Source organism: Orussus abietinus, unplaced genomic scaffold (genome assembly GCF_000612105.2).
Source record: "Orussus abietinus isolate OABI.00-Male unplaced genomic scaffold, Oabi_2.0 scaffold17, whole genome shotgun sequence".
In the NCBI taxonomy this organism is placed as follows: Eukaryota; Metazoa; Arthropoda; class Insecta; order Hymenoptera; family Orussidae; genus Orussus; species Orussus abietinus.
Window position 1 is genome coordinate 831,440 of NW_019395988.1, and position 27,612 is coordinate 859,051.

The 27,612-nt window shown below is 57.4% G+C and overlaps 1 protein-coding gene across 1 annotated transcript in view; it reads right to left on the reverse strand.

The window, feature by feature from the left end:
* Positions 1-27,612, reverse strand: part of LOC105702342 — a 66,771-nt gene that overhangs the window by 22,796 nt on the left and 16,363 nt on the right. The window contains exons 3-4 of the mRNA XM_012429841.1: positions 24,653-24,712; positions 10,043-10,080 (exon numbers count right to left, since the gene is read on the reverse strand). Coding sequence (XP_012285264.1) covers positions 10,043-10,080; positions 24,653-24,712 — 98 coding nt within the window. The remainder of the gene's footprint in view (positions 1-10,042; positions 10,081-24,652; positions 24,713-27,612) is intronic.

Here is a 27,612-nt window from a genome sequence, read left to right on the forward strand (position 1 = left end):
CGCGTATGTGCCGTCACGCGCGAGCGATGAGGAAAAATTAGGGGCGATTCGCTCTAGTCCGACGCGGAATCGCATCCGGTTTCGCGTCCCGGAATTCGAGAGCTTTTTACCCTCCGCCGGAGATTCCGTGGACGAGGTCGGTCGACGTCTCCGGACTCGTAGCGACGCCCAAATCGGCTCGACGGAAGACGTCGCTCGCTCTCCCGAGCCTTGAAAAAGCGACGCGGTTTGGGCGCACTCGGCGTCGGATCATCGAAAAGCTTTTAACGTATTATTTTGTTAGCCGGGTAAATGTGACGCCATGGCGGAGGTCGGTCGATGTAAAAAAAAAAAGGGGGGAAAAAAATGTTTTCCTCCGGCTGGCCGGCGCGTCGGGCCTGGGGCGGGCTTTCGCGAGGGGAAAACGCTTTAAGAAGGACCGATCGGCGGATAATTAACGCGCGGGTGTTCCGCGGGTCCCAGCTGCCGCTGGCTACCTCCCCCCGGGGCCGCGGCGGAAAACGCGATGAATTTCCAAAATTGGACGGACCTCGGCCAGTTCCATCGGGCTTAACTGCGCTTCCGCGGGAGCGGCACTCCACAATGGTCCAATTTGGAAGACGGCAGTTGCTCAACGCCCAATTAAAATCGTAACATTCCGCGGCCGAGGCCGCAACAATTATGGAAACTCGGGTTTTCCTCCTGGTGTGTGTGTGTTTTTTTCCCCCTGGAAGAGGGGGCGGCGATTTTTCCGGCAGGTAACGGAAAGCAATTAGGAAGAGGGAAAATAGAAAGACGCGTCGTCTCGGGGTTGTACGGCCCTCGAGGGCCTCCTCGGGGTCGCCGGAGACGAGCGAGTCAGCCGGCACGCGCGGAAAGGGATGATCGAGAGATCGATCGACAGGGTCCATCCGGCGAAGTCGATCGGGGCCCGATGACTCGGCCCTACCTCGCCGGTAATTGATAATTCGAGGACGGAGGGCCCTTCTCGGCCTCACCTGGGGAATGCGCCAGGGCGCCAACCTGGGGGGCAACTTCGTTAGCCCTGTGCGCCTCGTCGGTCCTGACTCGTTTACCAGGAGCCGATTGTAAGCGGGCGCCGACTCTTCCCCGCAATTACGGCCCTTCCGCGCGGGCGCGACTGCACCGCGGGTATTGCCGAAAAAGAGAAAATTGGAGGCTAATCGAGTTACGCGCGATGGAAACCGCCGGCCGGGTTTTGCGGAGCTGCCGGCACCGGCGAACGCGGCGGACTCGGTCGCGGTGATAAGTGTCGCGGACGGGAACAAAGGCGAGACGCGACTCGCCGGCGAATTGGCCGACGTCGCGACGCCGGGCGGCAAATCCGGCGCTCTCGGTCGCGGTAAGTGCCGAGGATGGGAACAAAGGTGGAACGCGAATCGCCTACGTGATCGCGCGGCGAATTAGCCGGCGTCGCGACGCGGGGTGCCTCTGGCCGGACGGCCAATCGGGGGGCGGCGTCGCGCGGCAGAGTGGAGGAATAAACGCGCTTCGCAAACCGGAAGTTAGCTCGCAGCTACTAAAGCTTCGTATAAAAGTTTACGAGTTGTACACAGGATGGGGTTGAGTGGGTGGCGGCCGGCCGGGCGGCGAGGGGTGGCGGGCGGTGGGTGGCGGCGGGCGGTGGGCGGTGGGAGGCGGTGGGCAGCGGCGGCGCGAGGGGCGGACGGGTCGCTGGGAGGGCGCCACCCGCGGAGGAAGACAGACGCAGGCGAGCTTTGATGTACGAGCTCGCGCCGAGGAGGGAGGGAGCGAGAGGGAACGAGAGAGACAACATTTTCCCCGGCAAAGGGATGAAATACGATTTTATTTGCCGCTGCTCCTGGCTCCCGGGGTTGATGGGTGGCCACCGGGTCGGGGTGGCCGCGCGGGCAGCGGGCCGCGGGGCGGCCGTCGCGGACCCGCCGCTATCGGCCGCGCGGACCGCCGGCCGACGAGATAATGAATAAACTTGCGTCTTGCCGCGGGAGAGAGAAAAACCGAGGGGCCCGGGAAATGGCGAATCGCTTCCCGACTACCCGACTCGATCGGTACTTCGATCCTCCGTCTCGATTCGCAGATCGTTCGACCGGACTTTAACCGTCGATTTGAAAGGTCGTTAACCCCGGATTAAGGTTCGGGTTAAAATCCTTAAGGCAGTCGTACCGCGTGACGGCTACCTTTTTATGCGAATTTCTTCTAACGAACCATGAAAATACCAAATCTTGGATTTTTTACAATATCTTTATTAACATTTATGGGTAGCATTTTAGGGTGGCATTTCGCGAGTCGAGGGTCCCGGGAGTTCGCGAGCTATCTGCAAAGATCGCGACAGGAATCGCGAAACGGTTGCGTTACGCACTCTAGACGGCGGAAAAACGGTAACAAAGCTCGGGGAAACGCGAAGCTCGTGGCTCAGGGGCCCGTTGCACCTCGAGCGTTCGACAAAGTAGGCGCGGGCAATTCCGCCGCGGTTAGTAATTTCCCGACCTGCAATTACGGGAACGATTTGAAAATGAAATCCGACGGATGGCGGCCGAGAAAAACCCGGAGCGGCACTTCCGCTTCTCGCCATTTTGTCACATTTCCCCTTCGCGCTACTCGCTAAACGGATAATTTCTCGCATCTGCTTGCGCGTAAAAAAAAAAAAAACGCTTCCTCGCGGTTCCGAGTGAATAAGAAGGAAAGATCGAAAAAGGAACCATAAGAAGAAAAAGAAAAAGTAGCATATCTTTGAAGGATGGATTTTGTAAAAAAAAAATAAATCTAAGAATCGCAGTCCGAAAAACGCCTCCCGGTTCCGCACGCATTCCGCGTATCCGCGTTCTGCCCGGTGACGCGGACATACGCGGCTCCTCCGCGTGTCCGGTGCGGGGGCGGGCGAAAGAGAGGAGCGAGGGAGAGAAGGAGAGCAGAGGTGGTCGGAGATCGGGAGGTGAAGAGAGAGCGAGAGAGCGCGCGGGAGAGTCTACGAGTGGGAGGGAGAGGCAGAACGAGAGAGAGAGAGAGAGGATTCAACCCGTTCGCGGACGTCGGGCGAGAGTGGAAGAGAAAGAGAGAGCAAAGGTGGTTCGCGGCGGTGGACCGGTCGAGAGGGGGGTGGAGGGCGCGAGAGAGAGAGAGAGGAGAATAAGGGAGGGGACAAGCTGGGCAGCGAGAGGCGGTCGAGAGAGAGGGGGCGCTGGCGGGCGGCGGTGGTGCGACGAGGACGAGACGAGGCTGACCAAAAAAAGGATGGACGCTTCAATTCATTGATCGCCGAGCGGTCCGAGCGGCGGGGAAAATAAAAAAGAGAGAGAGAGAGAAGGCCCGGGGCAGGAGAGCAGGAGAGAGAGAGAGGGTGGGCACGGGGCGTTGCTAAAAATCTGGAGAAAAAAATTCCTCGGCCGGAGAGAAGGAGCGCGGCGAGAGGAAAGAGGGCGCGGAGGGAGGGCGAGAGGGAGAGAGAGAAGAGGCCTCGGACTCGGTCTCTCGGTGACGAACGGCTTTGAACTTTGACTCCGGTTTCCATCTCGCGTCCTGCGAAGCTCGCGTCGCGTCCAAGGAGCGTCCCGGGAGCTGCTTTTGCCCGCGTCCACCTTTGCAGGACGCAGGTGCGCGAAATCCGTGGCCAAGATCTACCTGCCCCCTGGACCGCCCCGATTCGCCCGGGCCGTTCGGAAGAAAGGGGGCGAAAAACGAAAATCGTCTCGAAGAAATCCGAGCCCCTTTCTATGACCGCTCCCACGGATTCCGGTCACCCGCGAAAGGTGTTCCCGGCACCTTTGCCTCCGCATTTTGCGGGAGCCCCTCGAGTCGGGACAAGGGACGGGACGGAGAAGGGTTGCGTCTCCGATTTTCTGCATTTTCCGCAACAGCCGCGTCCCACGGTTGAAAGGAGTCCCGGCTTTCGTCCGGGAATCGAGCTCGGCCCTGCGCATCTGCCCCCGAGGGACCGGCCGATTGAATTCCGTACCCCTTTATGTCGTTAATATTCATCGCGTTTCGAAAAGCGCGTCGCCTTCTTCCGCCTCCCCCCGACCCCCTGGACCGTGGAGATGGACGCGGGTGCGGACCCGGGGGCATTGTGCGTTTTCCGGAATCCCGGCTGAGAGACGCGGTCGATTTTCGCACGCGGGCTCCTTCGAGGGGCGAGGGGCCCCCTGGAAACGCGTCGCCCCCTTCGCGGGTCGAGCCAGTCGCGTGCCCCGGCAGATGCGCGGCCCGGGGCGAGGGGGCGCCCCGACCGAGGGGAGATGGGGCTATTCTTTCGCCGGAGCTTCGAGTTTCGCCTCGATCGCGACTTATTCAAATTCCCGGCCCCCTCCTGGCCGGTCCCCCTCGCGATCGCCAGAAGATGGCAAAATCCGCGCTCGACTCGGACTCCTGACCAAGGGGCTCGTTTTCGTCTGCGCGGAATCGACGCGGAATGAGCTGTCACCAAGACATTCCGCGCCGTTTCCGCGTGTACGGAAACGAGCCCTAACCCGCGTTACCTCCCTTCGACCCACTCTCGCCTGGTCGGGCTATCTCTTTCCCTCTCCCGGGGGTGGAGGTTAAAAAAATAGCACGTCCCGCCTTTCATTAGCATTTCTACTCGAAAGATTAGCACTTTGCCGCGTCCCGCTCTCTCTCTTTCTCGCTCTCTTCTTTTCCGCCCTCTCCGTCCCACTCTCCCGAAAGAGGGATCCCCGCCGCAGCGGGCAGCAGCTTTGAGGATGGACTCGCGGCTTTTGCTCCTTTTCCGAAGACCAGGGTGGGCCGGGAGGATCGGTGCCGAGTTAGCGGGTGAGCCGAGCCAGCGCGAGGTATTTTGGCCCCGAGAGGGAGGATCGCCGACTCGGAGGGTCGAAATCCGATGGGCGCTGGGGAAAGGGGGCACCTTCGGAGGGCTGCGTCCCCCCGTCCCGAAGCGGCGCCCGAGACGTTCGCCGAACTCCACCGTCGAATTTCCGAAACCCAGCGCCGCGAGTCGCGCTCGATTCCCGGTACCATGTCCGTCCCAGGAATCGAACGGATGCCGGCTTCGCGACCGACGATTCTCGCAGTCCTCCGCTCCCTCGCGAATCCGCAGGTGGCCCCCCAAAGATATCGACCACTTTTATAAATTTCCTTTTCACGACGCCGATTCCCTGCATCGATCCGAGACCCCCCCTCGCTCTCCGACCCCCGGCAATTTGCGGCCCCCCTCGTGGATGCGCGCGAAGGACACGCGCTCGCGCCGATAAATCTTGGTTCCTTTTTTCTCCAGGGCACGAGCCAAGTCGTCGCTCTCTCCCTCCCGATCTCCAAAGTCCACGGGGCGAGGGGAGCGACCGGGCCCTACGTCACCGCCGCAGCTGCCGGTACGTCATACGTTGTCTTTGTCTCAAAGGACCCTTCCCTTACGACCGGCTCCCTTGCTCTTTGGGGTTCGAGTCGGGCACGAGTCGGGCCACCGGGCCACGGCGAGGGGCACGAAGGGGGCGCGGGCGCGGCAGATGTTCCGTGACGTGCGCGACGACTCCTCCGGCGCGGCGGAGCCCTTGCGAGGACGCGAGGTGCCCGACGGGCCCGTCGTCCCCTCGAGCTCTCCTCTCGACGAAACGACACATGTCGCCGGCCTCTTCTCGAACAAGATATATTTTTTTTTTTTTCGAAAAATGAAATTTCCTGACGTTCAAGACCTTCGTTAAGACCTCCGTAACTAGCGCGTTGAAGATTGAAATTATTTCCTGAACCCAGGTCGAAGATAAATTGCTCTGACATGAAAACGGTGACGCAGAGACTTCTTCGTATAGATACGGTTCGACGTTGTATCGAGGCGAGTGTCCACGTGTGCGCGCACATGCCACGCAGCCGCGTAAGTGCGTATATCTCCAGAAGACGCCCCCCTGTCCGATAGCGCGGAACGTCGCGATAAAGGTCCGTTTCAACGGTCTTGCTAACGACAACGAAAAACGCCTACCGAGCGATAAAAGGAGGAGAGTCGTCGAAGACTCCGCACGCGACGCGGGAATTTCGGGGCGGACGATTATCCCTCCCCGTAATTTACCACCTACGCGGGTTTCGTTCCCGAGGGGCGTAAGCGGGCCATAAGGCACACCACGTGCTCGATAATACGCCGTTGCCGTTCTTCCGGGCACGGGGCCCGAAACGTCTCGGAGGTTTCCCTCAAAAAATGGAAATGCCCAACGAGGGCGAGAAATCGACGCATCGGTCATTTTTTCACTCCTCCAGTAAACCTCACGGTAAATAACATTGAACGCGCGTGGACGTCATTTTAGCGCAAGAGGTGACTTTGAAGCGACAGAAAAAAAAAAAATAAAAAGAATGACGTACTCCACCTAATTTTGCATGGGGTCGAGCAGAAAGACACGATTTCCTCGAACGTCTTGGGACACCGTACAATTTTTATGAAAATAGAATTAAAAAAAAAAAGAAATAGATTCGAGATGAGTTCGGGGAATAATTTCGCGGCGAAATTGGTAGAACGATCGAAATGGTTGGCAGCCCTGCAACCTGGCACGGGTGGCTCGAAAGACAGACGCTCCTTGGCTTAACGCATCGTCACACCTGACGTCACGCACTCGTTAGGGGGCAGATGGCCCCCCTCTCGAGCGTGACGTTCCGTGGGGTACCTGGGGCACCCCATAAGGTAGGAGGAAATAAAACTCCTGGCAAGGGGGCCCCTCGTCTCACACACGAGCAGCTGTCCAGGTAGCACGAGCTACTTGGACGTTTCGAGTCCGGTGCCCCTGCCCCCCTGGTCCCCTTCTAGGGTCCCCCATTCAGGGGTTCCTCCTGGCTCGCCGTCGACGCCGCAAGAACAAAAAATAACGCGCCTCCGAGGGCCCCTTCATTAAGAAGCGCCCCATCGGTCTCGAGGTTAGGATCACCGCGAGTCACTCATCGGTGAAATTCACCTTTTCGAATACACCTTTTCACGGGGAGAACGCATTAGGACAGTTTACTACGGAAATTGCCAACTTCGAGCTCGAGCACTCGTCGCTGCCCTTAAGGTGACGCGAAAGTGGCATCAAAGTTCTTCTTCGTGAAACTTCCCTCCAAACTGGGCGCACCGTATCGATTCAAACTTTGCACACATAAATGTGGAGGGTATAAGGAAGGCCCTGAAACTTATGAAACTTTCAATTTTTTTTTTTATTTGAAGTACTACGTTTAGAATTAGAGGGCAGAAATTCGTTTCGCGAGGACCGAAATCTTCATTTTCTAGGATCCATGGCCGTTCCAATTGGCACGTGAGGAAAAAGATTTAACCATCGTCTAAGCGACCTTTCCAGGCGTTTTCGAGAAGCCGAGGTGCCGAATAATGGCCAACAGGCCCTTCGGGTCCGGCGGACAAGCCGGACATTTGTAAGCCAGTCTTTCGGGATTGTCGGCGCGCGGAGTCACCGCCATTGTCGGTAATTCACGTCAATTTCCACAGTGGCCATCTTCCCTAGAAGGGACAGGGTCGGTCCTTAAAGGCGTCGATAACGAGGCCATTTGGCCGAGAATAACGCGGAACACGACTCTTAGCCGCTAAATGCTCGCCGATTCTCAGCGTGACACTTCCGGGGCGCACTGCGGGGGCGGTTTGTGTCGGAAACACGCGACTCGGTGGCGGAGGACCGGAAAAGCTTCACTTTTGTAACCGGTCCCAAAAGCTCCGCGCGATTGCCCCGCGATCGACCAAGACACTTTATTCCCACGTCTGGTAATCGGAGAGGTAGGTCTGGCCCTCTGTGTCGCGAAATTTGCATATGAATGTCGGACAAAAAAAAAAAAATAGTAGTCGGCAGGTTACGCGGGTAATAACACCACGGAGGCGTTATTGCGGGCCATTGTTTCCCATTCTGGGGAGGAAAAAGGAAAAGAAAGAAAAATCCCGAATGGAATCTTGTTAAATTTCCATCCCCCGTGGGGATAGAGATTTCGGGGCCCGGAAAAGTCTGCCGAGGGAATTAAGTTAAAACCCGGAGAAAAAAGCCCTCGCTTAGGGTGCCGCGCGTTTTGAAACGATAACATTCAGTGTCGAGAAGAGTAATGAATGGGCAATGGATCGTACATTGGTCCTTTTTTATAATAAAAAAAAAAAACCCACAAATCGTCCCGGTGTATCGTAATTTCCGTTTGCGGGGGACAATAAATCCGGTAGACGATGCATCGGGGCAGCGATTAACCAAACCGGCGGACCCCGGGAATCTTAACGTCGGGCGATTGTTCGGTAGTGCCTTATATCCTTAATAACAAGGCTAAAGAAAAAATTAGAGCAACAGAGCCGTTCTCGAGAGAGTACAGAGCGCCCCGTTCCTGGGCTCGCGTATAGAAAACCGCTCTGGGCCGGAAGAAAGAACCGCGGGAAAATGGTATACGCGAGCGGGAGCATCGCGACTCTTTTCTCCCCGATGTTGCAACATCGTTGCGCCGAAAACCCGGGATACCCGGGATACCCGGGATACCGGAGGTACTTGAACCCCAAGGAAGGAACGGACGAGCCGTGCTCATCGGGGCGAGCCGAGCGGAGGAAATCGTCGCGTTCGGATCGCGGCATATCGCGGCACATCGTGTTTCTCCTTCCCCTCTCCCTTTCTTTCCGCCACCCTCTTCCTCCTCCCCCGGGACTCGACGTCCTCGACCCGAATCCCTAGGAATGGGCCCGATTCCGGCAGGACCTCTCCAGCGGACTCGCCGATGTATACGGGGCCCAGGACGGCAACATATGTCGGCCCGTTTCGTCGAGTCGCATCCGGGCCCGTTATTACGGGGCCCGTTATTATATACCGCGATTCGGCCGTTTGCGCCGTTATGGGAAACCCCATCGGCATGTGCCCGGCACGCTCCGATCCACGGCCGCGTGGGTGGGTCCCATGGGGCCCGAAGCCATCTGGCGGGCCCGATGGTCGGGCCCCGAATCGGAGCACCTTGAGACCTGTTCGCCCGAAAGTGGGCCCTTTAAACCGCCCTCGGGGCCCGAACCCCTTGGCCGCGGTCTCCTCGCCCCGAAGAAGAAAGAAAAAAATAGAAACGTGCGTTGCTACCCCGAGAAAAAAATTTCATCGACCCACGCGGATCCATCCCACGTGGATTTATTTACGCGAGTGAAAATCGCGTAAAAAGAAAAGTCTGAAAAAATGGATCTCCCCGTGACGCGCGATTCCCCGTGTCCCGCGATGCACCGAAACGCCGCGGATCGGCCGCGCCGCGCAGCTTTCCCTTCGAACGTCGCCAAAGGAAGTGACACGTTCCATTCCGATAAGATTGCCCCGCTCTCCTCTGCGGGACGATAAGCGTCAGTTCTCCCGATGGACCCATCCATCGGGGGGCACGGGCGTTCCGGGGCGGAAACCGCACCGGTCAGGCTCGGTCGGCGGTTTCCGCGTCGCGTCGATCGAAGACGCTCCGACGGGAGAGGGGGTTTAATAAAATCCAAGGAGCGCGCTCGCGGGGATGATTGGACGCCCGGAGAAGGGGTGAGTCTTGCGGTTCATCGGCGAATTGAAAAAAACTGCAACTCCAGATGCATCGCGAAGCATTTCTGACCCGTATACCCCCTCCCCCTGGTAATTCTCGGCCCTCTTTGTCTTATCCCCGCGCGGCGGGTGCATCGCTCTCGCTGCAGGCATGCACTTTTGTCTCTGTCACACGTGCATCGGTGTACACGTCGCGGGCGAGGGGGTGCTCGGCGAGGGGTGCTCGGTGACAGTGAGACTTTTATTAGGGAAGGAATCAGCAAGCATGATTATGTACCTTAGAGCGTCTCCACCTCCGTTCAGCCCCTAACCCTTCCACTACCCCTGGCACTGCTCGTCCTCCACCTCCACCCTTGGCACGCTGCATTGTCAACCCTTGCATGCATGCATTGGCGTAGCGCTCTGAGAAATTGCCGGGAAGAGACAATGGCGGATCGTTTTTCACAATTTTCCCCGGGGTCGAAAAGTATGAGGCCGCCCCCCGCTACGCGACTTTCCCGCCCCGGAAACGTCTCCGAGACGTGCCGCCTCGAATTTCCGCGATATCTTCATCCCCTCCTCTCTTCCCCCTCAAATCCGACCCCGCGAATCCTCCCGATCCGCGATTACCATTACTGCTTATCACTCACCTTGAATGTTTCCGTGGCGAAGCGAAAGTTGCCGTCCCCTGGAAAAAAAAAAAAATTCAAACGTCATTGTAATCGACAAACTCCTTGATAAAACTTATCAAACCATTTGCAACGATCATATGTCATCCAATCGATCAGATTCAGATATCCTCTCAGCCGTAAATACATCCAGTGAACAAATTACGTAAATAATCGCGTTAACGGGAATTTCCCTCGAAAGATGAGAAAAACCGTGCGAAATCCGGAAGTATCGGCTCGTAGCGAGATTTCCGCGACGTCGCGAAAACTGCATAGCGGAACCCCCGGGGGGAGGGGGCGCGAATGGGGGACAGGGGGAGTCGTCGTCCTTACGGCGAGGGCTGCGAAAGGGTGCACGAAATTTGCACCCGGGATTCGCCAATGTTGCCCAAGGCGATATCCTCGTCACAATGAAGCCACCCCCTCACCATCGGAGGGATGGGGGGGTGTCCCCACATGTCATCCTACGCACACGCGTGCACGGAGGAACGCGAAGCACGCCCGTCACGCGGCCAACTTCGCGGCGATACCGTGATAAGGGACTTCTGTTATCGCATCAAAGATGGATCGATCTCGCGGTGTGGCAAACTTTTCCACCCTCCGCCTTTCGCGGCCCCCCCCCGGTGGTAGTTTTCGGAAATTCCGCCGCGGAATTCCGTAGCCCCGAAGTCCGTCGAGCACGCGTTAAGACCGCAGGAGAGGGTGGGTTACCCTGGAGAATATTTCACGGAAGGGGATGCCCGCGACGAAACTTCGAAAGTCTGGAGCATCCGCGATGGGAGGACGGAAGGGGGAGGGGATTGATTAATTAATCGCGATCGCTTCCATGTCGCGATAAGGTGTAACAGGTATCGAGGGAATTGGAAAGGAACGCGAAGAGTACCGGAGGTACGCGCAAAAAAAAAATCATTCGGTTAAATCGATTTAATCTTTTGTTTAACCATGGTTAAATATGGTTGTCACATGGGCGACCAGGTTGACACGGCTTAACCCTTCGGATTTTAATTTCTTTAATTGGAACCTCTCGGCCGATCGATGCAAACGAATTTGATCGAGGGAACGAAGATCCGGTTTATTGGATCGGAACCGGAAGTCAAGCGAATACAGTCGATCAAACGAATTCGTTAAGTAATCGAGATCTTTTCTTTTTCATGCGATCACGAGCCGTCCGGGTGTCTCGGGAGAGAGGAGGTATAAACGAGGAAATCCGTTGAGAGGGTGCCGGGGATTCGAGCCCGAAGGAAGGGAGGGAAGACTCCTCGGAGGGGTTTCCAGAACGCGGTTCGACGTTAGGATCCCAGGCAGTTTCGGCGGGCGAGACTTAACAAATAGGCAAAGTTTCCCGTCGCGGAGGGGGCGTCGGGACGCCGGCGGATTCGCCGGTGCAGCCCACGACATCCTCCTCTTTGTCCCAAGTTTGTGATGTATTAGCTATTCCGCGCTCGGGATACGCGCAGGGTCGACCGGTTTACGCGGCAGGTTTAAGATACCGGCTTAACCGGCGGACTCCTTCGCCAGCGTGAAGAGGATTAACGAGAAGACACGCCTGGAAAACGTCTCGGAATACTCGCACCCTCGGAGCGGAAATTCTAACCCCTTCGACGACTCCTCCAGGCGACGAGTGGTCTACGCCTGCGTTAGACAAAAATAGTAAAACGCGTTTAATATGAAAATTCACCAGGGTAGTTCGATACTATCAGCTTCTCGAGACTTGGTGCGCAATCGGGATAATTGGAACCCTAATGGTCCCTTAAATCCGATCCCGTTAAACCATCTTTCGGTGGGCCCAGCGGAAACGGCGCCCCTAACCCCCAAGAATCGCGACTTCCGTGGGGTCTGTAAATTTCATGGACCATCCGTGATCGGAGGAGAACCGACTAGAAGACGTCCCTCGAACAGCTCCGGCCGAGTTATCTCGAACTAGTTGGACTTGTTCGAGATTGCTGGGCGTCGCGACGATTCGATTTCCGAGCCCCTTCCGCTTCTTCGGGGCGCCCCTCGGCCGGAGGCAAATCGAGGCCCCGTCTTCGGGCTTTTCCACCCCCGAGGGGTCGCCGTTCCAATTGGACAGCGTTTCGCGGAGGCCATTCGGTTAGAGGAACGGCGACTCTTTGTCCGGCTCGCCATCTGTCGCCCCGGCGACCCTCGTCGCGGTCGCCGGTCGCGCGACGTTAATCCTTCCCGCGACTCGCCGGATAGGATCCCGAGCGAGATAGTGCCGCGAGTATAAGCGGCATAAACGGGCCTCTGGGATGTGTATCGAGTATTGATTTTCCACCCCGCGACTTTCCGACGGGGGGTAAAAGGTTCGGCCGGCAAAGCAAACGCACCGGTGCACCGGTGCACCGATACACCCGGGCGCCGGCCGCGAGCTCTCGGGTTTTTTCTCTTTTCCTCTCTTTTTTTTTTTCTCTGTCCGCCCGGCGTGCCCGGAAGGGGCGCTCTTCCCTCTTAAGGTCGTCCCAGGGATCGCTCCCGATTTTCGCCCAGAAACTCCAGACGTATCGAGCGCGCCGCATTCCCGGACGAGCGCGTCGCCGACGTCGGGAAAAAGTCACCGAGGGAATCTTCGAAAAGGCGAGAGAAAGGAGGAAAAGGTTACCCCTCGATCCCGGGGAGGTTCGTTCCTCTCGTCTCCCGAAGAGACTCCTCGATCCAGAGATTCGGAGCCCCTTCGTTCCCTCCTCGTCGATTTTCGGAAGGGCGATCCCGGAATCTCCCCCGGGGTGGGATCCCTTCTACCTATCGATAAGCCGTGGCGATTTTTCGCAAGGGCGCTCCCCGGGTTCTCACCCTAAGCCTCGCGTCTTATATCCGACGCGCCATTAGTGTGCTCGCCTAGCACGTGGCCGCGTGACAGGCGCGCCCGGCGTCGCGGCGCACAATGGGCCACGTGGCAGAATCTAATCAACGGGGCCCAAGTCGGGGAGTTTGTATTTTTTAAGCCGCCCTTTCAGCCCCGCCGACTCCCTTAGAAATCGCCACTCGACGCCGAGGGGCGGATATATCTCGGCCGAGTTCGCGCGTGTCCTTGTTTTCGATTCGAACCCGAGGCGAAGATCTCGCGTGAAATTTTCCACCCCCTGAGCGAGCCATTTCTCGGATCGCACTTAGCCCAGCGATATATTGTAATCTTCCCAATCCATCCATGCGATGTGTTTCAGTCGCACGAAGAGCGACTCGCGCGAGGGACGCGACCGACGCGACCGACGCGTCGCCGTCCATCGAGCTACTCCTCTCGCATCTACAACCGCCACTCGATACCTCGTCAACCGTTCGATCGGTCTTCTATCTCGACGGGGGCGTTTGCGTCTGGAGCCGCGACGCATTCGATTACGCACGCGGCCGCCGAGAGACGCCCCTTCTACCCTGAGAAAAAAAAAAGTTGATCGGCCCAAAGAAATGCACATTGCTATAACAAAATTCTGAGATGAAACGCGTCCAATAAAATGTCAGTCCAAGTGGACACAATTCGATTAAACGAGCAATTAATTTAACTCGACGTCAATTCCCAACGAAACAATTGTTCCCTGAAAATATATTCTTCGGTATTCAGAGAAATATATCTTAGGTTGAATGAATTTTTTTTTCTCGTCCACCAAGTCCGGAAGACGTCCGTAACCTGGACGGGTCGCAAGGACGAGGGCGCCCTTCCAGGGTCGTCCTTTCGCAACGAGGTCAGGCCGACGCCGGGCGTCGGAAGGAGGGCGCAACAAGTGGCTTCTTACCTCGGACAATCTTAGTCGTGGCTCAACAAGTGTGCCCTCGAGTGGTTCCTCCTCCTTGGTGCCTCCTGCCGCTTCCCGACGCCTCCCGTCGTTTCCTCGACGCCCCTTCCCCCGGGACTCCGGAAAGGCGTTTTCCCTCGTCTGGGGAGTCCTGGGAGGAGAAAAGCTCCTTCTTCGGGAGTTCGCGACGACCTCGTTACGACTCGACGGCCGTTGAACTCAACCGGGTCGCCCCTCGTCGCTTTAATTGTGCCCCCGCCTCAAGGGGGGGGGGGAAGGGGGGCAGGGACGCGGTTTCCGCGTAGCGGCGCGTTAAGGGAAAAACGCGGCGTTAACCTCGCCACGGTCTGAGGCCCGTCTTTGCGCCGGCTCCTCCTTCCTTTCAAGAAACTTAATAGCCACGACACTCGGCGCTCTCTTTAAGGGTTAGTTATACACCCCCGGGGCATTCATGCCCCCGGGGGCGTGCGCCACTTTTCAGAGCGGCACGACGCCACCTCGTCGCCCCCGCGAGTAAAGTACTCCCGACAATCGAGGCCCCCCGAGCTTTTCAGAACGTGGACGATCTTCGAGGGACCTCGTCGAGGAAGGTGAAGAGTCCACTTCGAGGAGTGCCGGTCAAATTGGCCGAAGGAGCCTCCCGGGGGAGAAACCCCCGTCGAGCCCTAAGGGGTAAGGTCGCGGAAACGTCGTAAATTGCGTGCTACTTGCGAGAGCTTGCGGGAAAAGAAAGGAAATAAAACTAAGAGAAGGAAATGGAGGAGCGGAGCCCGGAAAAGCGCGATCGCGCCGGAGCCAGGGTCGGTGACTTCTCGTTGGAGCGAGTCGCGCGCGGCCCTTCCGCCGCGGATAATTACGGGAAATAATGAAACGCGAAACGTCGAGGGTTTATTAACGGGGGCGAATGTAGCCCAATTAGAGGTGGCCGTTATTTTCAATTTGCTCCCCGAGTCGCGCGGTAATCGCCTCCGCGCGGTGTCCCCAGATTTAATTTGCGCTCAAGAAGGAACCTGGTTCCGATCCCTCTGGGTGGGGGGTCCTTCCCCGGGTTCCGAGGTTCCGGTTCCGCCGCGTTTCCGCGACGGGGTGGCCGCGTAACGAGGCGAAACGGAGGCATCACCCGGGCAGGATCCTCGGAGCAACAAGTTGACGTCTTATTCCCCCGAGGGGGTGAAGACGAGCCGTCGTAAGAAAACAACCCCAACCCCCCCGGCTCAACAGGTCCCCCCGTCCTCTCCTTTTCCGTGACTTACGGCCCGGAAAATCTTGGGGTAAATCTTGGCTGGGAAAACCCACCCTCGCCGGAGGTGGCTCGGATAAGGGTGGCCGCCGCGTCGAGGGGGATGAAGATGCGGTCCCGGGGCGGAAAGAGCGGTGTCTTATAACCTGTTGAGGCTTTCCCGCACCCTCGAGGGGCGAAGATAAAGTGCTTTCTTAGCCGCGACAACCTCGGGGCTCGGGGATTCTTGGGGTGGAGTCTGTCGAGTTTCAAGATCTTCCGGGCGGGAAAGCGACGAAGGGTTCTTTGAAGGAGCGACACCTTTGTTTTCCCAGAGGGAGGCTCGACCCGAGACCCCCGAGGGTGATCGCGGGAGGAAATTGGCCTTCGGCAGGAAATTAAGAACCCCTCCGGCCCCGAGGAACTCGACGGAGGAAGACGGCGTCCTCCAAGGAGACGTCGCCAGGAACGGATCATCCTTATCGATGGCGCCGCCTCGACTCGGATTGGAAATCGCTAGAAATCGCCATAACTTTGAGGCCGACCGTCACTTGTCACCAAATCGCATTGTCGTTCGTCATTTGAAATCAAAGGCAATCGATTCCCAAGGAAGGAAATCGTTTTACCTGAATAGCTCCTCGGGTGTTATTATATTATATATAATAACCCCGGTCCCTTCGGAAGGACCGGAAGCGTCGGGGACCTCCATCGCGTCCTCGCCGCATTTCTGTTGGCACACAATGCGAAAGGTGCGCCGCGAAGGTGTATTCCGGGCGCATCTCGGATGCACTTTGGGTGCATGCAAAGCGAGTTTTCGGAAGGCGAGTCACGGGTCGGTGTGTGCCGACAAAAGAGGAGGCGGCCCCCCCGCGGTTTTCGCGGGTCCAACTCGCGGGGGCGACCTCGTCCGACCTCGTTCGGTCCCTTCCGGGATGGAGGCACGCTCGCTCTTCCGTGGATGATCTTTCCAAGGATTATCGACGAGGGGTCTTCCGGGGCACCGGCAGGGGCGAAACCCGAGATCGCGGTCTAGACGCTCCTTTCCAGCTGGCGCGGTCAAACCCCCGCCCCCGCCCCCGGGGGACAGATGTCGAAAATCGGAGCATCCTAAAGAAACGACGCTGGGGGTAATGGGATTAATTCCCGCAACCCGAAACGCTCGGCATCTGGGGGGTGCCCTCCTCCGGGAGTCCCTCCTCGGCTCGAGGAAATCGATATCTATCGCGAGGCTCGCGACCGCGTTCTTGGGTCGATCGGGGAGATTAACGACTGATTAATAATTAATAATCGGCGGCATCGATTCCAAAGCTCGTCGGATTGAAAATCGAAATCTGCGATCGAGACTTCCCGATCGAAAGATTCAAGACTCGCGATCGAAATTCGAGCAAAACGGCGCCGACCCGCTCGCGGAGCGAAGTCTCCCGGAAAAGGAGCCACGCAGCGGAGAAAACGCTCGGCCGAGTCCGCGAGCTCGACACGTATCCCCCAGGCGAGGGCGAATTTCGCGGGGGGGTAATTCCCCCTGACCCAGAATACGGAAAGAAAGGCGAGAGGGAGGTCAGGGGGCGAGGAGTTCCTCCGTTCCTCCCTCGCGGCCCCGATTTTTTCTTTCTTTTTGCCCCCTCCCGCGGTTGCGGTCGCGTAAGAAAGAGAAGGCGAGCCGGGGGGGTGGGTGGGATGGGGGAGCGAGAGGGAGGGACCCCCCCGGTCTTCCTCCCCCTCTCGCGGCCGCCGCGTGTTTTTCTCCCTTTGTCCCGAAGCACGGAAATTAAGAGACTTCTCTCTCCCGCGAAGGACACGCACGCGCCGCGGGGGCGCGCGCCCCCTCGCCCCCGGACCTCCCCCCCCGCGTCATTGTCCGCGGACACCTGTGGACTTATGTGCCGTGTACGATGTAGCCACTTACTTGAGAGCCCTGCAAAAAAGAGTGCTCTCTCTCTTCCTCCCCGCCTGCGTGCTTTCTCTTGCGCTTTTCTCGCCGGCTTCTCGCCCCGGTCCGTCCTCCTCGCTCCCTCGCGCCTCCGAGTGTCTCTCGCCCCCCCCGTTCCCCCCGTTACCGCCTCCGCAACGTTTCTCCCGCGTTTCCCTTATTTCCCGCCCGTCCTCGCGCGACGACGTTTAAGGCAATTGCCTCGCCCGTGTTTACACGGTTTCCCTCTCGGCGTCCCTGCGGATTAGAGGCCGAGAGTCTTTGACGAGGATGGCTCGCGGGGGATCGCGAGCCCAGGGGGTGAGGATCGGCGAGGGACGCTGCGTTTCCTTTACGAGGCGGAAAACGCTTCCTCGACGATCGGGTTTAAAAAAAGAAGAAAAATCGCGATTTAAAAATATTCTCCGATTTTTTATCCTTTCGAATCATGATTTTTATCAATCCTGGTCTGACGGGCGAGAGGGAAAATCATCGAATTATTTCTAGTCGGAATAGCGAAATAAAAAGAAAATGAGGAAAATTCGATGTGGAGCGCGCGAATCGGAGGCAGTCGCGAGGGCACCCCTGCGATCGCGCGTTTCCTGCAGGGAGGAGATAATTTCCCCCTAATGCCCTCCTCCTGTGACCCATCTCCGGGCCAGGTGCCATCCGGGACGTCGAAACCGGGAATGGGTGACATTCCCCCCGGAGACCCGGTCGGGGCAGCTCCTCGGTGTCAGGGGTGGCTCGCGCCAGATCTCGGGGTAGCTTCGCCTACCCTCCGGACAGGGGAGTCTACTTATTGGCACGAGGGGTGAGCCTCGACATCTGCCGAGGCATACCTGTAAACGAGGGGCACACCTGGACCGCATTGTCGCCGCCGCGACGTCGAAGCCTCCCCCTCGCCGATCCCGAAGACGCCTCCACCCCTGACCTACGCGCATGGCGCGTGGCCCTACGGGGAGGATATACATAATTTTTTATCCGCCCTCCCCCCCAAAAAAAAATAGAAAATATGTAATCCGATTTCAAACCGACGATTTCCCGCGACCTGTCGAATCCTCCCTTTCCAAAATTTCCCCCCTAGAAAATTTCCCCGGGATTTTCTTCGCCGTGGATCGTGGATCGTTCGATCGGGTCTCTCCACGATTTAAAATAGGCGATTCATGGAAACGCATTGCTTGGGAAAATTCGATGGGTCTACCAGCGAGGGTGAAAATTCACCAGGTTTTCGGGGGGGTGTCCGACGAGGTCTGCGTTATTTCCAAGGCAGGGCCCAATCGGCACGGACAGCGAGACCGGCGCTCTTTGCGAAATGAACGAGCCTCGTCGTAACTCCCGGTCCAGCCATGCCGGGGCTGCGAGCCAATCGACGGTTTGACAGTTTTATTCACTGTTAATTATTTTTATTCGCCGACCAGCTCCCCGTTGCCCCGGAACCTGCACCCTGGGCCGTGCCCCGACGTGCGCCCCCCACTCCAGCTTCATCAAATTTTCACGTTCGCTCGTTTACCGCGAGCAATCGGATAAAAAACCCATCTTCGTCGCGAATTCATGTTTACACGCGCCCACGTGTTCCGCCCCCCTCGGGGGGGGAGGGCATCATCCCTTATTCATGTAGAGGGTGCGTAATTCCTTTCCTCCTTGTCGGCACATTTTTTTCTCTTTCCCTCTTCTCCCCGCCGTTCTCCGCTTTCTAATTATCCCCCGTTGTTAATTTAATCGAGTTCTCCTCGATGGAGCCAGGAGGGGTAAGTTGGGAGGGGGATCGAGCCGCAAAGCGTGGACATTTTGTCTTTTGTTCTTTACGTCACGGTTCCACGGTCAGTGCGTTGCAAGGGGGGAGGGTACGAGGAGGAAAATTACGCCGAGAGGCGGAGGGGGTCCGGTGACCCGTTTTGCCGTAAAAAATGGATTCGAGGGGGGGTGAGAGTTCCCCGACGCGGTGTCCGAGAAAAAGGGGGACGACCCCGCGGAATGCAAATCGCCCCTCCCTCCCCCCGTTAAACCCGCTCGATAGTTTAATTAATTCGGAAATAGTTCCCCCGGGAGGAGGGGGTGGGGAAGGAGTACTTTCGGCGTAGCCGGTGAAAATTAACCGTCCGTGCTCCTCCGCTCCGTTTCCGCCGCCCTCGCGACGCGGTCAGGAGAGTCAAACATCCGCAAGAAACAAATTACCCTGCGGACCGACCAAGAATGCGTCCCCTCCTTCGCGGGGGGTCGAAGGCGTTCCCGGGGCCCGATCAACCACCCCTCGATAGAACTGACCCCTAACCACCTGCGATCGGATTCCTCCACACGATTACTCTTGAGGTCGAAATTAACGCACTCGATACGCACAAACGACGTAGCCACGCGCCCATTGGCTTACCCCACGGACAGCGAGGATGCAAACGCGAGAGGACTTATCGATCCGCGCTTAAAATCCATAAAACTCCGAATAAAAAACTCGCCACTCGAGCGCGCTTTTACTTTCCCCGTGGACCGACTATTTTTTACATTGACAACTTCAGAGGGGGCCGATTTAATTTATTATATCCAAAAGGGGAGAAGAAGAGGACTCGAAGGGAAAGCACCTCCCTCGCCGATCTTAACGCTGTCTCGTCCCCGACTTGGGTGAAAAAATCCCAGAAAAAAAAAGAAAAAAAAAATATTAAACCGTAGGAAAGAAAGCCCGGAGTCGGAAAGCCAAAGGGGGTGTCGATTCTCGAGGCGAGGGCGAACGCGAGTCGGAATTTCCCGACTTTACCGCCGGGGCTCATGTCGGATGCATCGCGTCCGTCCGCGATACTTCGATGCTCCGGTTCCGAGTTGGCCGTCCAGGTGGAGGGCGGAGGGCGCCGTGGAGTACAGACGCCGAAGCGGCGCTTTCAAAGTGAGTTTCTGGTCGGGCCTCCCTTTTCTCATCCGTGCAGACGCCGTGTCTACAAGCCCCCCCCCCGATTGCATCGGGGCCGCGTCGTTTAATAAAGGCGCGCCGGTACACAAGACGCGTGCAAGCTCGCAAGCTCGCGAGCCGGTCGGAGCTTTGGCCGCGCGACAAGTAGCGTGCAACTTGCGCCTCGAGCCTCTGCGATAGGGTGGGGGGAAGCTCAAGTTCCCCAGGGGGGGGGGAAGGGGCAGGAGCTTTCGCTTGGCTTTTAAGCCTGACGTTGCCCATTGGAAAGACCCGAGGTAACGGGAACAGAGACGGACCGTGATAATTATCGGCGAGCGAGGGAGGCCGAGATGGAGGGCGAGGGAGGGAGGGAGGGAGAGAGAGAAAGAAGGAGAGCGGGGAGGGAGAGGGGGCAGGGTGAAGGGGGAGGATTGGGAGGGACCGATGGAAAGTTTGACCGGACGCTGCGAGCACAATGCATCCGCGGTCCACCCTCCACCCCCACCGGCCACCCATAATCCACCCTCATTGTACGACCAATCAATATTGTTTTATACCGCGAGTCGTGAGACGAGCGTCCCCGGCGCCCTTGCAACCCGCGACCCCCGACCGAGCTGCATCCTGAGGGATGCTGCCCTCTCCCTCCCTACTTTCTCTGTTTCTTCATTTTTCAAGACCCCTTCTTTCGTGGATTACCCCTTTCGGAGGGGTCCACCGCGACACGGACACGGATTGAATCCAGTGGTTATGCGAGGATACGAGGAGACGAGAGGAGCGTCCAGGAGGTCGGAGGTCACTTTTATCCCGGGTCAACGTTAATTTCTCGGGTACCGCAGTTTGGGACGCGTTTATGTTTCGATCGTTCGGTGAAGACCGCTTTACGTCGCAAGAGCTCGAGGAACGGAGGCGTAACGCGCTCTCGATCCGCGGGGTCCTTGGGAGCCCCGGAAGGCGTCGTCACCGTCAACGGCGGCGCGACGCGACGCGACGACGCGAGGAACAATGTGCGTCCGGTCCATCGATCGGCGCGCGTCCTGCGCTCCCGATGACGAATCATTCAGAAGCCCTCCCCGCTTTAATTATCCGCCCCCCCTTCCCTCCGGCCTCCACGGCGTCTCTTTTTAGCGCGAGACGCCGAGAGGACGGCGGGACCCGCGGAAGGTCCTGGGGCGCTCGATAACGCGGACATTATCTCCGGAGCCACGCGCTCCTTTTGCCGGCCGGCAGGAACCGGAAATCGCGAGGCGATACCGCCGCCTTATCGCCGGCAAGAACCGCTTCGTCGAAGACGGGAAGTCCGTTCCAGACGGCGGGCTTTATCGGACCCAGACTCCGGTGCGACACCTACGGGATCGCTCGGACGCCCACGCGTCCTCTCCGCGTGCGTTGCGCGACCAAGACCATCCCCGTAGCTTCCAGATTCACGTTGTAAATTTGGAATCGATAGCGATGGACGATTTCCCGAAGATTCATTATCGCATCGGGTTTCGACTTACGAGAATGAACTCGTGGTAAGATTCCGGAAATATCGTCCCCGAAGGAAAGATCCCGCAACGGGCGACCTTGCCGCCGAAATCGTTCCCACGATAGTCCCCAACGGAGAGTACCGCTCGTTAATCGCAGTAATTATACCCGTTACGGGGCGGCTACGCCTACAACAGCGAACGTCCATTCAATCAGCTGTTTCCAGAAAGCTCCGGTGCAACGCTTAATTTTTAAAGCCGTCGCGTGTGCGACTGTCACGCGCCGCGTTAACCGCAATCGATTTGCACCGATCGACTCGTTACATTTACCCGGGCCGGAGTAAATGAGAGTTAAAATCGAAATCGTAAATATGCCGGGCCGCGTGGATGGCGGTGGGCATTAAACCGGACATTGGCCGGCGCAAGTATCCCCTCCTCTATGCGAGTCATCTGAACCTCGATAATAAAATCGTCAGAAGCGACGTCGACTCCGCAGACCCTAAGTAAGTCGAATAAACGTATCCCGTGAAGTCGTCGGTCCTGAAAAAAAAAAATCGCCTCCCCCCCATCGTTCTCATCCAGGCGTCGGGAGGCTCGATTGGTCGGCCCCCTTATCAGGGGGCCGGTTGCCGACGCCGAGCTCGGCCACCGAAGATCCGGCGTCGCTCATCCTCCGTGACGTCGGAGCGAGTCTCGATCTCTCGTAAAGGACGCGCCGATTCGTCGGCCCCCGGGCGAGACCGCCCCCGCCCCCGGGTTCTTTATCCCGGGATCGACGCTAACCTCGCCTAACGCGTCACGGTTCCGCGACTGCATCGACGTCCTCCTCCACCTCCGCGCCCCACGCCCCACCGCCCTTCGATCGGATGAAAGAGCGACATAGCCGGGAAAGGGGGGGGGGAGATTAATTAGGTACGACGGCGACAGGATGCTGCCAAGGTTCCCACCTCGCTGTCGAGGCCGCCGGGCGTTGCGTCACGGATGCAAGATGCATTCAAGTTGCGCCGCGCGAGGAGGCGCCTCTCTTTCGACGTCGGCGCGTAATGGCGGACTCGAGGCGTCGAAGGAACGGCGTCGCCCAGACATATTCGACTTTACCCCCAGAGCGACAGGGCCCCCCGCAGCATCCATCTCGGATCGATGTCCCCACGGAGAAAAGTACGCCCCCCGTGGGGTACATCACCCCCTTAATCCTCGGGAAATTACCGCAAACGAGAGATCCGTCTTCGACGACCCTCCACCCCCGAGTCACGGAGAGATCCCCCGGAACTTCCGTTCAACTTCCGAGATATCCGGCGAAGGGCTGTCGGCCCGCGAAAAGTCTCCACCGGGGGGGAGATTCCCCCCGGCTAACGAGAGTTGGAGGGAACGTCGCAGCCGGGACCGCGTCGGAGGTTAATCGGGTCGTCATTTCGGTCAGCTGTCGATCGGACGTCTCTAACTTCTCGCATTAGAATCCGTTCTCGCCCCCTCGGCAGGCCGGTCGTCGATTGATCGCCCCCCTCCCCCGGGGTCGATATCGTCGCGGCGAAGATCCTCCGGCGAGTCCTTCTTATCAAGGGGGTCCGGGGGTCGGGATGGGGCGTTCTTCCGCGCGGTTTTCTCCTTTCGGCAGGTGATCGCGCCGGGTTACGGGGGTTGGGAGGGGGAGGGAGAGGGAAAACGATTAAGCGAAAGAGAGGGCGGCCGCCTTGCATGATAATGCGTTGTAACCTCCGCCGCGGGAGAGAGCGATACGGCAAAGGAGGCCCGGGACCGTGGGGGCGGGCGGGGGTGGTCGCCCCCGCCCGGGCGGCGGAGCGGCGCTCGCGCGAGCTCGCGGCCGCGGGGGTGGTTCTTACTTTGCATTCCTTTGTGCGTCCTCCTGAGCCCTCCATTCCGCCCGCCCTCCGGGCCCTCTTCAAGCTTGAACTAACGCCCGAGGTTTTAATGCACTTGTCTACTCCAGATGCGTTCATAAAGACATATATGCCGTCTGTCGAACGAGTGGGCAAGAGAGTCGCCGCGAGAGAGCGCCCCGGTGAGAGAGAGAGAGAGAGGGAAAGAAGAACCGCAGGAGGGAGGGAGGGAGGGACCGAGCCAGAGGGGGGCAGAGTCGTAACGAGATGAAATGCATTTTAAATTCTAAGTATTCGACCGCCGCGCGGAAAGACCTCGACTCTTTGCTTGCATAATCCTGAGGATGGTGTATTAAAAAGAGACTCCGCCAAGTCTGGAGGAGTGGCTCCTACCTCCCTTCCCCCTGGAGGGGTGGTTTTAGGGTCAGGGGCATGATGGACCCGTAGACCGGAAGTTCGGAAACTGACCGCGAGCGATGGTGCTCTCGAGTGTCGGAAACGAGTCATTTTACCCCTGGTCGCGTCCCGGAACCGATGCGAACCGTACCCTCCTTTGGAAACCAGGGAGGGGGGTGACGAAGGGAGGGTTGGCCTCAAGAATTCTCGTGGGGAGGACGCACGAGAGAGGGGCAGGCTCCTACTTCGGAGTGCACTTTGTGGGTCAGCGATATGGCCGAGAGGGGTCTAATTTTCGCGGGCTAATTAACGGGGGACAGAAAGACTTTCCGTGTGCGGACAACTATTTCAAATTAAAATATCGGGGGATTTCTATTGAATTCCTTATTCGCGGAGGAAATGTTATACCCTAGATCTCGGGGAAAAAAAAAATCAACTCGCGAGGGGACCGCGGAAACGAACGGCGACTCCACTCGTAAGCGTTCCCGGGAAGCACCCGTGGTTCCGGTGTGCGCAAAGGTGCATCCGCCGACGCGGCTGCACCTTTGCTGCACTTTGTGGGTCAGGGATATGGCCAACCCCACGAGAGCCAGATTTAACTTTTGCGGGCCGATTAACGGGGGTAGCAAAGACTTTTCGCGTGCGAGATTTGTTTCCACTCGACTTTTGCCTCTGGGTAGAGGTCCTGGTCCTTTTTTATCGATGGCCCTTAAAACTCCCGGCCGCGGACGAAAGAGGAGCGATTCGATCGATCGATCGATCGGCAGGTCGAACTGACTCCCAGGCCCGCGGAAAGGGGGGCTCGAGTGTCGGCTCGAAAGGCGTCGACATAAATAATGCCGGCGTCGGTTATTTTAATTTTAATCATACGTCGAAATCGGGATGACTATTCGAGTGCGCTACTTTAATTTCATTTAAACATTTACCGCGGCCTGTCGATTGTGTTTTCGAGCATTACGTGACGTAGATGGGCGTTTCACCGGACGAGATATCATCGAAACGAGAAAACCAACCCCCCAAAACGATCGACGTTCGACTCGTCCGACGCCCTTAAGGGGATGTTAAAGTGGCATACAAGAGGTCATCTTGGAAAAATGTTTGCCCGCGAATCTCGATCGATTTGCTTTTACGTATAAATAAAAAATAACATCATCGACTTACCTCTTTCGTCCCAGTTTCCGCGGCCCAGCCGGCTCTCCGTTACGGCATCGTTCGTGCGACCTGGAAGACAAACGACAGAGGGGGTCGGTAAGACGTCATCGATGCTCGGCTGAGATCGTCTCACGGTCGGTCGCGAGATAGAGGGAAAGAGAGAGAGAGAAAGAGAGGCCAGACGGGAGGTCGCGAGGGCGAGAAAGAGATCGATCGATCGGCCGGGACGCGGGTTCGGGAAACGTATCCGCGGCGCCCGTAATTCCGCACTTTTCAGGATGACTGCCTCCATGGAAACACATCCCGATGATCCGCGCCTCTTTACCTTCGGCGCGGCTCCACGCAATTATCGTCATTGCCGTCATCCTCGGGATGACGCGCACCTCTCTGCGCCTCCACCCCGGCGAGATCGTCTAAGAGGACGCGGAGGGCAAGACGAGTCGGGCCCACCCCTTGAGGCAATTTAATTGGTAACAATAATTGCGAAAAAGGAAACGAGCCCCCCCTACAGGGGGTCGGGGTGGAGCGCGAACGAGCACTTCGTTCAGTCCCCTCGGCAGGGGGGGCGGGCCACCACCCCCCGCAAAGTTCTTCGAGATGTAATTAGCATGTCTTTACACGCGACGCGAGACAATGCCTCGCATAATTAGTATGGGCCTCGCATGCCCTCCGCCCTATCATGGGTGGAGGAAGACGCGAGTCGACGCCACCCCCTCGCCTTGAGATAATGTCTTCCCCCCGCCCCACCTCCACCTACGGGGTACAGCTCCCGCACTCGAGGTAATGCCCTCGCGCGTTACGGAAGCCACGTGCGTGAATTACCGGGCGTGAGGGTGTACCCCAAGGTGGGGGGCGCGCTTTATTGATATCGCCGTCACGATGGATGACTCTTGGCCCCTCGGCTTTTTATCCACCGTTTTTCATTAATTATGAGCAATTATGTGCAGCCTCTCGCGCCTCAATTCCTCAATAGCTGGCGAGATCTTCCCAACGCCGATCGCCCAAACGCCTCGCAATTACCGTGTAATCGTTTTTCGATTTTTTTTTTCTTCGGGCGGTTAAGTCATTAAAGTCCCTCGATTATGGAATTTATAGTTAAGGGTCGTAGTTCCGGGATCTTCCGGGATTTTTCCCTGGCGATGTTTTGCCTCGTCGGCCGATCCGATGTGGGTCAATGCCGCGTAAACTGCCGTTAACGAAAATGCATTTTTCCGGCGGCGATTCGATCGAAACCGCCCGGCGAAATTTGCATAATGAGCCCCCGTGCCGGTCGATATGCTTGCGCTTCGCGCGCCATTCTCGTACGCGAGGGCAAACGGGAATATTTTCATTTGATTGCGTTAATTACACTCGCGCGGCCGCCATTGTGCTTTGAAGTTCACCCGTGTCATACGCGGCAGTACGCCGGCGTCCCGGCGCCCGCGCGAGCGCCAATTACCGTGTCATTAATCGCGACGACCGACGCCGATTCGCCCGCGACGCCTCTTACTTCTTTAAGACGGGGATTAGGGTTTTTAGAAAAAAAAAAAAATATATGTACCCGCGTCGAACCAATTTTTCTAGTATATTAAATATCGACTTCGTAGGTACGCGGAAGGCGCCTAATTAAACATTTCAAGATTCAACTTCACCCATGAATAATTGTGCGGTATGAATAATTGTACAGATATTATGCGGATTAAATGGAGCGGTTCAGCTCGGAATTAAGAGAGGCTTTTTCGGAATCGAGTCCATTAAAGAATTCCCTTTGAGGCGACCGCGGGAATGTCAAGTGCGAAGTCGTCATTACGAAGGTCCGAGCACATCCGAGCCATTACGTGTCTTACTCCGGGCAGGGACTTCAAAGGTCCCCCGTCTTTAATTCTTCTCCGCTTAAGTTTCCTCGCTCGTTCCGCATGAGGAAAAAAAAAAAAGAGAGAAAGAAACGAAATCCGGGGCGGGAGGGAGGATCGAAAGACGCGATAAAGTGCGTTTCACTCGGCCACGACGTTCGAAACGCCTTTGAGTTCCTGAAGGGTGCCACTTGTACTCGATTTCTGCGCTTTCCTCCCCTCGGCCCCTCGACTTCTGCCCCGGAAATCCACCCCACTCGTGGGGGCGAAATCCCGAGGCCGCGGTTGCGAGCGAGCATGCAAATGAGTCGCGAGGCGAGTTTCGACTACATTCGTCTCGCGCCTTCTCGGAGTCCTCGGGAAGATGAATAAATGGTGCCCGTCTGTAAGAACGGTCCCTAGAAGAAGGGGCCTCGGACCTTCCTCGCGTTCCCGATGCCGGATTTCCTTCCCTTGCGGACGCATAAATTAATCCCGTCTCTTGGCCGAATATTAAATAATAACCCGTTTTCCTCCAAGAGGGACGACTACGGATACTCCAGGAACTGCCTCCGCAATACTTGGCGAATGCGGCAATTAATTGGAATTGCGCGATGGTCCGACCTTCTTTTTAAGGCGATCTGAAAGGGTCATCCTGCATATATAAAACGTCGAAACGCTTATGAAAGCTTTTCTTTCAATACTGGATGCATTTTCGCGTCGATCTCTTCATTTGTCGCGATCTGGAGGAATTTCCGCGTTTAACGCGTTCCTTCCCGGGTGACATTTTTCCGAGGACTTCCACTCGCGGGAAAGGCGGCTCCCTGCGTTACCGAGGTCGAGGGCTTCTCAAGGGGCGTTCACTGGCGATAAAACTTTAATGCCGAATTCAGCCGCGGACAAATTCGCTTAAGACGTCACGGGGTGGGAAACTTGTCCCGGGGAATACAGGGGACAATTCCGCGCCCGTCTTGCCAAGATCGTAATCCTTAACTAGGGAGTGCCTAACGTGTCCCGACCTCGTTTGGACCGGAGCCCGACGATGCTCTCTCTCTCTGCTCCGAAATGGACCCCGACAATGTTCGCGATATTAACAACGAAATTCCCCCGCTCGATAAAACTCGCGTCGGTAAAACCATCGCATAGCCTCTTTCCTAG